General features: G+C 40.8%; 1 protein-coding gene across 2 annotated transcripts in view; it reads left to right on the top strand.

Annotated features, from left to right (window-relative positions):
• The window catches only part of pax5 (paired box 5), a 267,399-nt gene that overhangs the window by 173,469 nt on the left and 77,609 nt on the right, over positions 1-16,321 (top strand). For both annotated transcript variants that reach the window (XM_073063985.1, XM_073063978.1), the window contains exon 8: positions 14,922-15,023. In XM_073063985.1, the coding sequence (XP_072920086.1) occupies positions 14,922-15,023 (102 nt within the window). The remainder of the gene's footprint in view (positions 1-14,921; positions 15,024-16,321) is intronic.

Below are 16,321 nucleotides of genomic sequence, written 5' to 3'. Positions count from 1 at the left end.
ATCATTGAAATCCACAGATGAGTCCTTGGAACACGGTCCAGTCCACTTGAAGCAATCCTGTAGTCGATCCTCTGCCTACAACCACCTCTTTGTTGTGCTAATCTCTGGAGTTTTGCTCTTTAGCCTCTGCCTGTATGCAGGAAGGAGAAGGACAGACAAGTGATCAGATTTACTGAAATGCGGTCTGGACGTGGAACGGTAGGCATTCCTTATCCGCTGTGAGGTCCATTGTGATGGAACCTCTGCTGCTATAGGTTATGCTGATGGTAATTGGACAGGGTTTTCTTCAAGCAAGCCTGGTTGATGTCCCTGACTATGATTTGAAATGTGTTGGGATGGCCTATTTCTTGTTTGGAGATGGCATCATGCAGTATTACAAGTGTTTGGTTATAGTTGGCCTCTGGTATGTAAACTGTGGTCAGGATTATGGAGGAGAACTCACTAGGTAAATAGAAGGGATGTCGTTTGACTGTTAGGTGTTCAAGGTCGGGGAACACGAGTTCGACAAAGCCGCCACATTAAAGGACCATTGAGAGTTTATTGTGAAGCACATACCGCCACCTTTTGCCTTTACCAAATCAGCAGTTTGGTCCATTCTGTGACCTTTAGGTCTGATCACCCTATCTGGCGTGCTGGGAGAAAGCCATGTTTTGTTCAAACATAGAACACAACAATCTCTCATTTCCCTCTATTACAGCAATCTTGCCCTCAGATCCTCAGTTTGTTCTCCAGTGACTGCACAATTGCTAACAAGATGCTGGGTAGAGGGGGCCTCATCCCCCTGCATTTCAGCCTGGCTTATAATCCCAACACCCCTCCCTCCCACTCCAGCCTCGCTTCCAGCCATGGCGATGAACCCTTGTCCCTTAAAGGTGCAGTACCTGCTTGGTCCACCAAGTCGTTTAGATGATCATGAGATCTGTAGATCATTAAGTTAATTAAAAAGTACATTGTTTAGAGGGGAATTACCCACTGCAGATTCCAGTAATCCCAGTGAGGTATATTTAGAAATATAGTATGTAGCTTGCAGAATGTCTCTGTGGTTCTGTGGGATCACGTGTATGAATCTTGGTATTGATATGAGGTTTTGTTATTTTTGCATTGCCGGAGATACAGTGAAGGGCTTTCATTTGCATGCCATCCCAGAAAGATCACTTCATACATGGAGGTAGTAAAAAAAAACATAATGTAGAATATAGTGTTGCAATTACAGAGAAAGTTCAGTTTATTGCTGATAGACAGTGAGGTGCAAGGGCCATGATGAGGTAGACTGGAAGATGAAGAGTTTAAAAATTGAAAGTATGAGAAGTCAGCTCTAGAGTCTGATGAAAGAGGGGTAGAAGCCGAACTAGAGTCTGAAAAAGATTACTACAACAAGTCAATTATTAGGTGGCTAGATATAATTGTAACCAGAATACAATAGACATAATTGAAATATTATGAGGGATGCTGATAGTTTGGTCAAAGGCAGTGGGAACTGGGAGAATGGCGGCGACATGGAAGAGATTAAATGTAGATGTTTGGCAAGCTACTCATGGCTGCATTGACATAACTTGAGCATTAGGATCCAGAAATGATTACAGGTGGCATGGTAGCATAGTGGTTAGCACAACGATTTACCGTACAGGCACTTCAGGTTCAATTCCCACCGCTGTCTGTAAAGAGTTGGTACATTCTCCCTGTGACCATGTGGGTTTCCTCTGGGTGCTCCAGTTTCCACCCACAGTCCAAGAATGTACCGGTTGGTAGGTTAATTGGTCATTGCAAATTGTCCTGTGTTTAGGCTAGGGTTAAATTGGTGGGTCACTGGGTGTCGTGGCTCGATGGGATGAAAATGGCCTTCTCTGCGTTGTATCTAAATAAAATAAAATTTAAAAAATAATTGTGTTTTAAACTACCACAATGGCGTGAAGAGAGGAAGGGATAGTTGTCAAAGGTCTGTCAGAGGAATAGCAGGATTATGGGCTGGTTACAGTGGCCGATGAAGGGAGGGACAAGGGAAAGGATTGAGACAAGAGAATTTCAGCAATAATAATACAATGTTTGCTTTGAACATTAGGTTGAGTTTCAAAAGTTTGCAACAGCAAAACTTGTCTTTCCCCAAATTCCTCATCATTCTCATTGCTGAGATTAGATTACTAGTCATACTTCATTTCACCTACTGACAGTGCAAACTTAGGGTAAACAGGGAAGTGACTGTGGCAGCAGATGGAACTTGATCTTATTCTTATTGATCTTATGGTGAGCAGATTCAGAATGGTTCTATGCAATGTGAGTTCTGTTACTGACAGGGCATGATTAGATTCTGCTGACACCTAGGTTATTGTGGGGTGTTGTATATGATCACCTGTGATGTCTGGATGATCCATATTGCTGTTTACTGAAGAGAATGTGTCCCAATCAAGTTCTTAAAGGCTTTTCAACATGACAGGTAGTGCTGGAAAACTGGATAGGAAAAGCTGTTCTGAAAGAACAAAATGATAACTCATAGAGGATCTTTAAAGATTCAAAGTACATTTATTACGGAAGTATGTATGCAGTAAACAACCCTGAGAAAACAATGGAACCCATTTAAAGAAAAAAATTCAAACCCTCAATACACAATAAAAAAGAACAAATTGCACAAATGACAAAAAAGAGAGTGAAAAACACAGAATACAAAACTCCAAATCACAAAGTCATCAAAAGAGTCCAGGCATATTCAGTTCAGCTGAGTTCAGTCATATCATGGTGAAATAGCTACTGTTAAATAATTAAAACAGATCAAGCACTTATTGAATTTTATAATTTAATTTTATTTGGTGGCTCTGTGTAAGTATCAGTTCTAATGTTGGGGAGTTAAAAACATTGAAAAAGTGGAACTTCCATGTGAATTAGATCCTATAGTTTTCCAAAGGCTGTTGCCTGCATATGATCTGTGGTGGAGGTATTCATTGAACTTGTGTTTAAAGCAGATACAAAGCAAAAGATAAATCTATAATCTCTGGCAGAAAAGGGAATCTGGAAAAGATGAGGAGTATTTTTGGTACAGCAGATTGCTATGACCTTGAAAACACTAAGAAACACATTCAAAAGTAATTCTCAGAAAAGAATTTGAAAGGTAGTGATATTTATTTCCAATTATTAACAAAGTAAAAAATATCATGCTGCAACCAGTAAAGAAGAAAATAACAGGACTCATTGAAAAGCTCTTTGGAAGAGGTGGCACAGGCACAGTGATCTGAATTCTCTTTATCCGTGGCCCTAATTCTCAGAAACAGATGCCACAGGGTCATAATGTAAACAATTTGGAACAGAAACTGAACACACCTAGAACCTATCTGCTTTAATGGCGCTGGTCCAATGGCAGATGGGCTACCTGCTTAGGTAAGGCATATTTCCGTACGAATATTATGAAGCAGTCTGTCCAGATTTTACTTTGAACAATAGGTGTCTGGTTTTCCCAGGCATTTTATATAGCAGCTTAAAGCAGGTGGGACAGGTTGAATATATTCGCTCAATGCCTTTGTAGTGATACGGGCCTTAGGAAACAGGAGTGCATACTCCAGGTAGCCCTGCCACCAATTATTTCTCTGGTGTGAGAATGTAAGGGTGACAACATTGCATGATATAGCTGATCTTACGTGTGGCATTTTGTGCTTGTGTGCAGTCTCAGATGAACCATGAATAAACCAGACATGCACACCAGGCCTCAGTAGTATTTCTCAGCATAATATGAACATTACTCCAGCAAAGAGTAAGAGCCCAAAGCGGAACTTACAGTACAACTCCTGTATACAGTACAATTCTAATCTGCTAGCCTTCCAATCACTATAGATCCCCACAGTTGCTGTGGGAACCTGGCCCCCTAAGCATCAGACGACCACGAGCACACTCTCTCCCCCACACCCCCGCAGAAATTGGGCTGCTCCCTCTCGTTCCAGAGCTATATCCACTGATTTTCATGTGCTGCTTTAAATACTTCTGTCAGGGTGTGTCTGCATGGTAACAGGACAGTGAAAAACACATTTGGAAAAGAAACAGGATATCTAGAAAACCAGCTCTTGAGGGCTTCCTGATCTCTCAAAATCCCTTCGCCTCCATAAAATTCTCTTCCAGTCATGCATAGGGACCACATCCTGAAGATGAGAGCTTGAGGCTTGTTTAAAATGGGTCTGTGATCTTCATCTATATTAAAAGTCAAGTAGAGCTTGAAGAATTCTGTTGTGTTCAATTCCCCTTTCTGATAAAGGCTGAAGTGGCCTTAAGACCTTTTTTAGCCTTAAGGACCCTGTTTGACTAGTCTTTCACTTAATGATTTCCTTGGAGGTGCCCACATATTTCTGCTAACGAAACAATGACTTTCCTTTGTCTGCCGTGTTGTACAGCAATCCAGCAGAGATGCCAGGAAGAAAGAGACGTCTCTCTCTATGTTAGGGGTCCCAATTGCCCAAGACTGTCCAGGAGTATTCTAAACCACCCAGGAGAAGATGATAAGGACAGTAGAAAAGTATTTGATTATTGTTATCTTTGAACACTTTCAATCAGTAATAACAATATTGGCAATCAGAATAAAAGTGTGTTTACGCATTTGCGGCTATGGGAGGTGATATTCACGCGATGAAACCCCTAGGAATATATTTCATAAGACTATGCAAGTCTTTGCACTAGCTGGCCAGAAGACCAAACAGATAATCCCAAAACTCTTCTAGATCAGTTATCCCAGGATTAGTTGCAAAAATCCCTGCTATTTGGTGTCCACTTTCTTTATTAAACGTTCTGTGGATTTTTCAAGTATATTCAACAATTGCTTCACGCCTCCAGTATTAATGGATTTAATACATTCACAACTATTAGGGCAAACTGATGTAAATGTGGTCATGAGTCCGGAGGAAACCTAGTTTCCCCTGGTTTTTGAAGATGCTGATTAGCTCTGGCCTCCAGCTTGTTGGACGCATCCCTTCACTTGAGTACCTCTGGCCAGTACTTGTGTTTGGTAAATGTGCTTAATAATTTAATTCTGCCTAACAAGTGGGAAGACTTCTGATATGTATTTAATTATGGTTTTGAGTGGAATTAATGACCATGGCCTGCCTGTGTGTGTGTGTGCCTGTATGACTGATGTCGTTTGTAAATAAGGTCGTTTATCATGCAAAGGCAGAGGTAGTCATTTCCCCCTTAATATGAAAACAATTCATGATTTTTTAGTAGATTTAACCTCCCCAAATAAACAAGATCCAGCCTCAGAATTAGCATTAGGAATTGCTGAAGAAGCTAAGTTACCATGAAAACAAATAGAAGATTAGAAAACAGTAAAATTATATGTCATATTTCTTAGCTTTACTCTTTAATTTTCTTTTGTGTGCCATACTCTGCCAGAGCTTCGGTGAACACTTTTTTTTTGAAGTGGTTGTCTTGGAGGAAAGATTCTGTGAGTGGTCCCACATGTCCTTCTTACAGAGCTGTGATTTTTTTTTAAATGAGGCCGAGTTGTGAGCTCGACACTCAACCCAGCACGGATGGAAAGCATGTCTGGGAGCGGCCCGACTGGATTCGAACTCAGGAACCTTCGCTCCGGAGTCCGGCGCTGTTGTCACTGTGCCACCAGCCAGCCAATTACTCTTTAATACACATCAATAAATAAAACATATCCCATTAACTGATCCAGAATTTTAAAAGTTATTTTAAGTTAAGACTATTATTCCAGGCACCCTTGACATAACTTTTGTGCAAAAGTATATTTATATTTCAATATGATAATTTAAGTGGCATCTCAGAGCATTTCAAAATGTTTCACATCCAATCTATTTATCCTTAACAAATGCTGTGGTAAGTTTATGTAAAACATTTTAGATATTGGTAGGCCCCACAAACGGCATGTAAAAGAATTGTCATTAAATTGGTTCATGGTGGTGTTAGCTGACTCCATCAGAACTCTCCTCTGTCCATTCATTAATCTCATTGAAGCTTTTAAAAGCACTGAAGTGGGTTTACCGTTTCATCTAAAGACAGCATGTCCAACAATCAAGCACCCACATTGCACTGTACTGGAGCTTTAACCTAGGCATTTTCTATCAAAGAAGTCAGACTTCACCCAAACCTTTGGCTTATAACCATGGAAAATATTTTAAACTGAGGTTCGTCTATATTTTCTGATAGATTAGAAAAATGCTTCAGTTATTGTAAAAGGTAAAATATAGTTCAATATTAATTCCAAAAGGCTATGGGTGGAATGGGATATGGAAATACTGAAGGTACCCTGATATCTTCAGTATCTTCTAAGGTGATCTTAGGTGGCCCGAGGCAGAAATCCATGGCTTTCAGCTGTGTGTTTCCATGAGTTTGTTAAGATGCCATTAGTGAATTTTAGTTCAGATAATCTTTGATATAAAGTAGCATGAGATATATATTACCTCGTGTGATCAGTAAGTTTCACTTGCCTTCTCAGAATAAATAACAGATGCACGAATCTATCTGACATTGATGACTGTTTTACTTGTTCTCAGAATGATGATCTTAGTTTCTGCACAGTAGCCAGTGATGAGAAAATTAACCCCCACGTTCATGCCTCTAACCCAGGGAACAGCTTGCTCTCTGTGCAATCTACTGCTTCTCATCCTGATTCCAGTATCTACTCTCAGTCCAACTAGCTCTTCATAGCTAACCAGAGTGATATCCCCTGGCCTCATATAACATTGATCGCTGCTGAAGTTGAAGAGCTGGCACAACAGCAGTGAATGTTAGGTTGCCAGTCATTATCTTCAGTATACTTCAGATTTGTAAACTTAGTCAGCTCCAGCATGGGCACTATTGTGTCCAGGACATCTTTCAGGAGTGGTGCCTCAAAAAGGCAGCATCCATCATTAAAGACCACCATCACCCAGGTCATGCCTTGTTCTCATTGCTACCATCAGGAAGGAGATACAGAAGCCTGAAGGCACACACTCGATGATTCAGGAACAGCTTCTTCCCCTCTGCCATCCAATTTCTGAATGGACTTTGAACCCATAAACAGTACCTCACTACTTTTTTATTTTGTTATTTTTGCACTACTTATTTAATTTAACTATTTAATATATACTTGCTATAATTCACATTTTTTCTATCATGTATTGCATTGTACTGCTGCTGCAAAGACGACAAATTTCACAACGTACGCTGGTAATGTTCTGATTCTGATTTTAAGTATTCTGCCCGAACCTTAATCCAGGCTAACTTTCACCTCTCAACTAATATCAGTAAAACACGAGGAACTGACATCTGTCCCATACGCCACTTGGCTACCTTGATACTTTGCTGTTAGCTTCACTGATGCTTACAGGCTCTTGCAGTGGCATGCTTCCCTTTCCTACAAGAGTGAGTAGGCTTGGAAATGAAGTACTTTATTATGGTAAAGCAGTTTCAGATATCCTTCTCTTCCAAAAGTTACATTACTATTTGTAACGCAAGAAAATTCATCACAATTCATGACCTTGTATCTTCAATCCACATCCAGATGCCCATGGGACCATGCTGTGAAATCTTATTATGTGAGACAGACATGGAGATAAGAACAATAGTGCAGAAATAATTATTATTATTATAATAAAACTGGTAGTGGAAGCAAAATCACTCTCAGCATTTAAACACTGGAATCGCCTTGGCATGGAAGGTGATAGGCCAAGTGCTTGAAGATGGAATTAATATGCCAGGGTGCCCACTAGTGTGGTGGGACAACCCGCCTGTTGGACATTGTATGATTCTGATAAAAATTGGAGGAAATCCTTCATCTGGGTATTGATCATACTGAGTAGTGGAGAAGGCATGTTGTCCAGGTCATAAGTTGCTGATAATTCTTTATAATGCATCTATTTGGTTGAGGAGAGTCTGTGCTTGCATGTTATAGACTCATGATGAAACGGCTGAACATGAAGAACGACTTGAGAATGCTGGCACGAGCCTTGAACTATTTTCAAAAGTGGTGATTGGAGAGAAGGATGGAGGGGAAGTTGAAAGGATAGTGAGATATTGGCTCACGTTGCCCGGTCTTTGTTTTTTGAATGCTGTAAAAACTTTTGATTACTACTTCAGGTATGGTTTTGACCAGGAAATATTGCAAAGGTCAGTGGATTTATAGAATTTTAAGATGACTTTGGTGTTAAACCAGTTACATCTAACACAGCAGGCCAAAAGAGAAAAGTTAGCAGATGAAATACAATTTTTTTAAAATGCTGAAACGACTTAGGCCATATTTGTGAGAAGGGAAGCAGTTAATATTTAAGGTCGAAGACCATTTATCGGAACTGAGAATTAGACAAAGGAGGCTTGTTATACTGCAGGGAGGGCAGTGGGGAAGGGCGAATGTTTCTGCTGGGATAAAACCAGAGTGACCGAAAGGAGATACTGTCAACAGGGTAACCCAGTGAAAGAGTGGATGGGAGCAGTTGGAGAGTGAGCCTACACTCAGAAGAACGTAGTTAAAAGAGTGGAGGAATCACTGGATGTTATATAGGGTCATAGGACATACGTAGTAAGTCAGCTTGGGCACGTCCCCCACTCCCAGAAATAAACAAAAGGGGAAAAAAGGGGAGGAAAAACAAACAGGTGGCAGCAATATTGGAAATGGTTGACTGAAACAGACTGAAATATTTATGTTAAGTTGTAGAATTCTCTACTAGGTCAAGAAGCTGCAACTTATTTAGAAGGAAGATGAGGTACTGTTGCTCAACCATGTGCTGGGACTCGTTGTCAGTGTATAGAGAGATCACAGGCAAATAGTGAGAGTGGGAGAGGTGTGGAATACAAATGGTTAACCACACTGGGCTTATTTATCATTACACAGTTTGCTGCATATCCTCACGATTATATTTATTATTAGCTGTTCAGCATTATTGCCTTAAGGAAACCTTTTCTAGTGCTTGTTCACGGCACTAGATATGATTGATTAATACTAAACACTTTCCTTTCACTTGTATTATTTCTATGCAATGACAGTAATCCGCTGGAATACTCATTATTATTCACCTCCTGTCTGGGTCATAACATCACCACTGCAATGTTCCTAGTTAATGTTAACTTCCCCATCTTCAGCAGGTAATTCCAAGCAACCTGTTATGTGATCAATTATTGTGCCTACCCTATCAACATTTAATGTAAAGAGTTATTAGGTTTGCCCTCTCAGTCCTTGGGTCAGCCCCATTCCCACAACTGATTTCATTTGGAATCTGTAGTGCCATCCTGTGCGGATAATGTGCAGACCTCTTGTCAGAAAGAGTAATCTCGTCATCAAAAGCAGTCCAATTGAATGTATGTTAATGCTTTTTTATCCAACACTAATGAGATAATGTGTGAAGGAACGCAACATGAACACTGCAAGCTGCAGCAGAGCCAGAGTGCTTAAGCTTCTCCACGTTGATGGAGCTTCTCCTGCTGAAGTCTTCACTGGAGCTCTTTCTGCTCCAGCTGCATTCTTCCTGCTTGCTCTTGCCTGTCCACACATACAAGGTGAAAGGTTTCTCCCAGTCAATACTAAAAGCTCCTTTTACATGGTCAGGGCAGTTGTCTGACTCACAATTACAAGCACCTGAATGACAAGTTAAACAAGTTCATTTAAAGTAACTTTTATTATCAAAGTACTTGTATGTCGCCATATACACCCTGAGATTCATTTTCCTGCAGGCATACTCAGCAAATCTATAGAATAGTGACTATAACAGATCTACCAGAGTGCAGCAGACAACAAACTGTGCAAATGCAAATATAAATTAATAGCAATAACTAACGAGAACATAGGACAGTAACATAAAGAGTCCTTGAAGTGAGATCGTTGGTTGTGGGAACATCTCAATGGATGGGCAATTGAATCTAGTTATCCCCTTTTGTTCAAGGGCCTGATGGTTGAGGGGTAGTAACTGTTCTTGAACCTGATGGTGTGAGTCCTGAGGCTCTTGTACCTTCTACCTGATTGCAGCATCGAGAAGAGAGTGTGGCCTGGGTGGTGGCGATCTCTGCTGATGGATAATGTTTCATGTAGATGTGCTCAATGATTGGGGGGGCTTTACCTGTGATGTGCTGGGCTGAATCCACTACCTTCTGTAAGATTTTCCATTCAAAGGCATTGGTGTTCCCATACCAGGCCGTGATACAGCCAGTCAGCACACTCTTCATCAGTCCACACCTTCATCATCTTTTCTTCCTTTCAAGCTGATGACTGAGAGAGGTGTTACCACAACTCTGTGCTACCTTATTTATGTGAAAGTGTAAATAGTGAGCTATTGGATAGAAAGGGCAACTATGTTTTAGCTGAGGCCGGTATAATTAGGGACAATGTGTAATTTGTACTGGTGAGGGCAATGGTCTTGTACACCTAGTGTGAAATAACTCCCAGCCAATACCTTACTGAGTGGAGAAGCAGGCACGAGGGGACGGATGGCTTTCATCGGCCTCTATTACTTATATTATCTCGGTGTGAGCATTCTGGGAATTTTCAGAATACGAATTAGTTTTATTGTCACTGACACATGCCGTGACTTTTTTTGTTTTGCATTGGTAGTTCTGTGCAAGATGTTCAAATTACTACAAATTACAAAATAAATAAATAGTGCACATGAACTGATGGGAACTCTGACAGTGGGGGAAAGAAGCTGGAGCGAGGGTCTTCAGGACCCTGCACCTCCACCCCAGTGGCCATGTCCCAGATAATGACAGTCCTTAATGTCACTTTCTGAAGATGTCATCGAAGGCAAGGAGGGTTGTGTTCTTGATGAAACTGCCTGAGTCTATAACTGTCTGCAGCCTCTTGTGATTGTATACATCGGAGGCTACATACCAGATTGTGATGCAGACGGTCAGAATGACCTCCATCATATATCTACCGAAAATTTCAAGAGACTTTGCTAACATACCAATCTCCTCAAACTTCTTTTTCATGATTGCATCAATGTGTTGGGGCCAGGATAGATCCTCTCAGATGTCGATGTCCAGGAACTTTAAACTCACTCTTTCCACCACTGAGCTGTCAATGAGGACTGGTGTGTGTTTGCTCGACTCCCACTTCCTGAAGACCTCAATCGATTCCTTGGTCTTGCTGACATTGAGTGCAAGGATGTTATTGTGACACCATTCAACCAGTGGATCTATTTCACTCCTATACACCTCCTTATTGCCATATGAGATTCTGTCAATATCAGTGGCGTCAGTGGTGAGTTTATAGATGGTGCTTGAGCTGTGCCTAGCCACACAGTCATGGGTGTAGAGAAAATAGAGTTGTGAGTTCAGCATGCATCCTTAAGGTGCAACACATACAACACACTGGAGGAACTCAGCAGGTCAGGCAGCATCCATGGAAACGAGCAGTCAGTGTTTCGGGCCGAGACCCTTTGTCAGACCTGCTGAGTTCCTCCAGCATGTTGTACATGTTGCTTTGACTCCAGTGTACTTTGTGTTTAGTATCCTTAAGGTGCACCTGTGTTAATTGTCAGCGAGGAGGTGTTATTTCTGAACTGCACTGACTGGGGTCTCCCAGTGAGGAAGTAAAAGATCCTGTTGCAGAGGGAGGTACAGAGACCCAGGGTTTGATTAGTAATGAGGAAATGATGGTTCATGGTCTTCAACAGTGTCAAGTAAATGAACAAGAACTCATTGAATGATACAAAGGGAAGCTATTTAGTTCATAGTGTCCATAGTCCATTGCTAGACCATTCCATTTAGTTCCACCCCAAGCACTAGAGTACTCTTTTAACTATTTGTTTTTCAAATATAATTTAACTTTCAGGTAGCATGTTCCTCATTATACCACTTTGATGCTTGAAAACAAATGTGTTCATTTTCTTGCTGGTTACTGAATATCCTGACTGAAGTAATTCTCCTTATTACTTATGAATATTTATTTATTGAGATGCACCCTACAGCAATCCCTGATTTAACTCTAGCCTAATTTTGCAATGACCAACCCGTACGTCTTAGGACTGTGGGAGGAAGGTAACCCATTTGTTCAGGGGGAGAACATACAAACTCCTCACTGACGGCGGAGGGACTTGAACCCGGGTCGCTGGTACTGTGAAGCGTTGTGTTAACCACTACGCTGCCGTGCTGCCCCCGAATATCATGATGTAATGCACTGTGTACGAGACCAGCTCCTGGTTATCCATGTGAAGACTCCATTGTCAATGTGTCGAGATTAGCATTAAGAGCTGGGATTCATGTGGCACATTTTCATTGTACAAGGTGCATTTATTCACTTCGCCAGGTGAGGTAACCAAAGTAGTCAGATCCAGAACAGCCGATGTACTTACAACCTATGTGGACGAGGCAACAGTATGTTGAATATCTGTACCATTGTCTCAGTATGAACGTACCGATCAGTCATCACCAGTGATATTTGCTTCACTTTCTGTTTGCACATTGTGAGGCTTTAAGTGTTAGTATGAATGAATCTTTTTTGAATGTATTGAAATGTGAAATACTGTGAAAAAGAGAAGCACGTGTGTATGAGTGTACTTTACACACCACTGCTTTTGACCAACAAGCCCATGCAGGCCACAATCTGTGAGGTACTGTAGACCAGTTCTTTCCCAGGTGTTCCTTTGCTTGTTTTTAACCAAATGAATTAATCGGGTGGGATCAGTAAAAGCATATGAAATTTAAGTCTGCAGAAGCATATTTCCTTGTGCCGATTGTCGGTGTCTGTTCCAATTTGTCTGTGCCATTCCTAAGATGTCTCCTGTGAATTTCTGCTATGTTAAACCCTCTGAGGGCTTTGCAGAGAATCCTCGATTAAGCTGCCAAAAGAGGGCACAATTGAATTCTAGGGTCATAAGAATCAGTGCTTTAAGCTTTCTTCAAAGACAGTACAGGGCAAAATTTCTGTCCTTCTTTCATAATATGACAATGGGCAAATAGAACTAGTGATCAAACTCAAATTGATTCTAATTGAATGTTTGAACAGAATCTGTTTTTGCTGCTCTTGGTTACATCTGAAAGGTTTAACCCTGTCAAGTGCTGCTCATTTAAGGGAAATTGTGGCATTATTGCAGAGAAATTTTTTTTTACAAAAAAATGTCTGAAGTTTGGGCTGGAAGACAAATGATGGGGCTCTTGCCACTGAGATTTCTTTTGTCAGTAATGTGAATTATTTAATGTAAACAGTGGAATAAAATAGGCAACCAACTTACTTTGTTTCTAGTATCAGAACCAAGTTAAATCCAGAACATTTCTTTACAAAAATGGTTAATAATTGTACCCAGTATTTATAAACTTTTGAAATAAAAGATCACACTAGAACTGAGAATTTGGATCCTTATCGTAGCTGTGAAAAAGTGGAGAAATAATCTGATGCAGCATTAACAATCCAGTGATTAGTGTATATTGCCCCAGTTAGCACATCATCAATAAACAAAGCCAGGCAATCATTACAACTCAGCACATTAGTAATTGCTTCACTTGCCACCTTATTAACTTGTTAAGTAGATTGTTCATTTTACTGTGTCCTGCAGATAATACTTGTGTAAAATGGTGTCAATTGGACAAGTCAGTGCCAAGTAAGAACAGGGCCTGAATCCTACTTCAGGTAAAACTGTACCCAAGGGGTGCTAGCTCCACTATTGTTTCCAGAGTCAGGCTTTTGTGAAAAAGAATTTAAAAGCTGGACACGTTAGGAAAGGGCAATATTTGTGGCATTGTAAAGTGTACCCCTACTTGAGAATAGGCCTTTGCAGCATTGGCTTCTTCACAGTAACAGGCATCCTTGCAGTTTACATAAGAAAACTATTGCAAGAGGCACTGGCCTTTTACAAGGTGTATACTTAACATAGAAAACCTACAGCACAATACAGGCCCTTCGGCCCACAATGCTGTGCCAAACATGTACTTACTTTAGAAATTACTTAGGTTTACCCATTTCTTGAAAACAACACGTGAAAGTATGGTTTGCACATCTTCACAGTAATGATTATCTTGAGTAAGTTTCCCTTTCTATCAAAAAAGTAGAATCCCCAATAACACCACAAAATTTAGGTGTACTCACCTTTCATAGCAATTGGTACTCCATGGTGTGGGTATTCTATGATACCAACAGGTGTCTTTCATATATGGTATTCCCTTTGTAAACATATATTCTGGGTGAAAAAGGGACCTACTTTCCTGGCATATATGACAAATAAACTCTTCTTGGGCTTCCAGCCGAGTACAGGTATCGATTTTAACCGACGTTTCGATGGCAAACTCTGACATCTTCATCATGAAGATGATACACCTTTGCAGCATTGGCTTGTATGACTATTAGTCACCTCCCTCTTCTCGTAGTGTCCTCTTCATGTTTATTCCTGCAAGATTGCCCCTGAAGTTTGTACGAGGGGTGATTGATAAGTTCGTGGCCTAAGATAGAAGGAGTTAAATTTAGAAAAGCTAGCACATTTAGTTTTCCGACATTTACACACTTAGTCCAGTGGTCATGGAGCATACGGATCTTGGACCTCCAGAAGTGGTCCACAGCATGGGGTGATTGATAAGTTTGTGGCCTACATAACTTCAAACTTTCTGCATTGTCATTCAAAGAGTTGACCTGCATGTGCATGTAACGAGAGCTGTATAACTTATCTCCTTCTACCTTAGGCCACAAACTTATCAATCACCCCTCATATTATGGTGTCCACTGATCTTATAGGTTCAGTGTCTCTATATTATTCCAAGTACCTGTTCTCATTTTGGCAACACACTGAATACAGCTTGCCTGATATCCACTTGTCTATAGTCAGTATCTAAGGTCAACCTGAATGAATGGTTAATGAATCATGGATGAACGTGTATTAAGGGATCACCTGGTTGTCCCAGAGGTGGTCATTATATACAACCGCCACAGTACACCTAGTGGATGCTTCCTGGTTATAGTAGAAACGGTACGTTGTTATGTCAGATACATTTTTAAGGCCATGTCTTGGTCTCATACATTTTACCTTATTTTCCAGGTCGTGATTTGGCTAGTACGACTCTTCCTGGTTATCCTCCACACGTGCCCCCCGCTGCACAGAGCACTTACCCACCCCCAGCACTGACAGGAATGGTGCCTGGTGAGTGTGACAACCAGCATTTGGTCCCAAATGCTGCAATTAGACAGAACTCTCTGAACTGTTTCAAGTTCTGCATATTTCACAAAATACTAAGATCTCTGTTGCAGTCACTGGCTGAGGAAAAAACGCCTGAAAAGGAGCGAAGACGCTGGTCTCATTAACCTCTCTGCAGTTAGACACTTCTCCACAGGGATAAAACACGTAGATATATCTCTAATATTTCTTCCTTCACTTAACTGTCAGAAATACTAATCTCGTGGGACGCTCAACATACTGCGACAGAAAAGGGTTTGGTGTTCAGGATAGTGATGTAGGTAGAAAATCTAATCATTAAACAGGATTCTGAAGCCCAGCTGTCCTTTAAGAAGACCGGTAATTTGTTTTTAATGAAAACATGCATTTTATTTTTAAATGACCCTTAACAAATTAGTTTTCAGCATTATTTATAATGATGTGACTCAGACTTACATGAACAATAATAAGCTAAACATTGCCTTTTGCAAGCACACAATTTCATCTCTTGCCTTTCCTACTAGGTGGGCTGCACACCCCTTTCCCTTTCTTATCTACCCAGTCTTCTTACTTATCTGTGCAATCATTTAGATTACACGTTTGTAGCTCAGTAACATTGCGTTATTCTGCCTCAGCTTTGTGTCTCTCCATCCATGTCTTCGTGGCTTCAGCACATTCCAGACAGGCCAGCCTGCTTCTAGCCTCTGTAAAATGTAAGTCTGTCCAAGGTTAGTCCTGGTATCATTTCCCTGTCACCCTGTCCCAACTGACCTCCATTAGCTCCGAGTTAAAGAAAGCCTCAATTTTATTATATTTGTCCTAGACTCAGATTCCTTTATTACCTTGCTGATATGGCCCTTGTGGCTAAAGGGATTGGGGGTATGGAGGGAAAGCAGGTACAGGGTTCTGAGTTGGACGATCAGCCATGATCATACTGAATGGTGGTACAGGCTCGAAGGGCCGAATGGCCTACTCCTACACCTATTTTCTATGTTTCTATGTTTTTTGCCTCTGAAAATTCTTCCAACCAATCAACCCTTTAAAATATACGAAGGCCTCTTGAGCATCCCTTATTTGAATTGCTCCTGCAATGTTGACCCTTGAGCTCTGAGCTCTGGAATTACCTCTCCAAGCCGCTCTGATTTGCTATTGACCATTTTTTATTTATTTGACTTCCTAAAATCCTTCTCTTTGACTAAACTTTTAGCCATCTGGACATTACACAAGGCTTAGAAATTCAGCTGCCCTTTAAGATGACTCTTATGTATATTTTTAATATCTCCTAC

This window comes from Hemitrygon akajei, chromosome 2, assembly GCF_048418815.1.
Source record: "Hemitrygon akajei chromosome 2, sHemAka1.3, whole genome shotgun sequence".
Classification (NCBI taxonomy): domain Eukaryota; kingdom Metazoa; phylum Chordata; class Chondrichthyes; order Myliobatiformes; family Dasyatidae; genus Hemitrygon; species Hemitrygon akajei.
The sequence above is the reverse complement of the archived record's forward strand: the minus strand, read 5'-3'. Positions and strand labels throughout refer to the sequence as shown.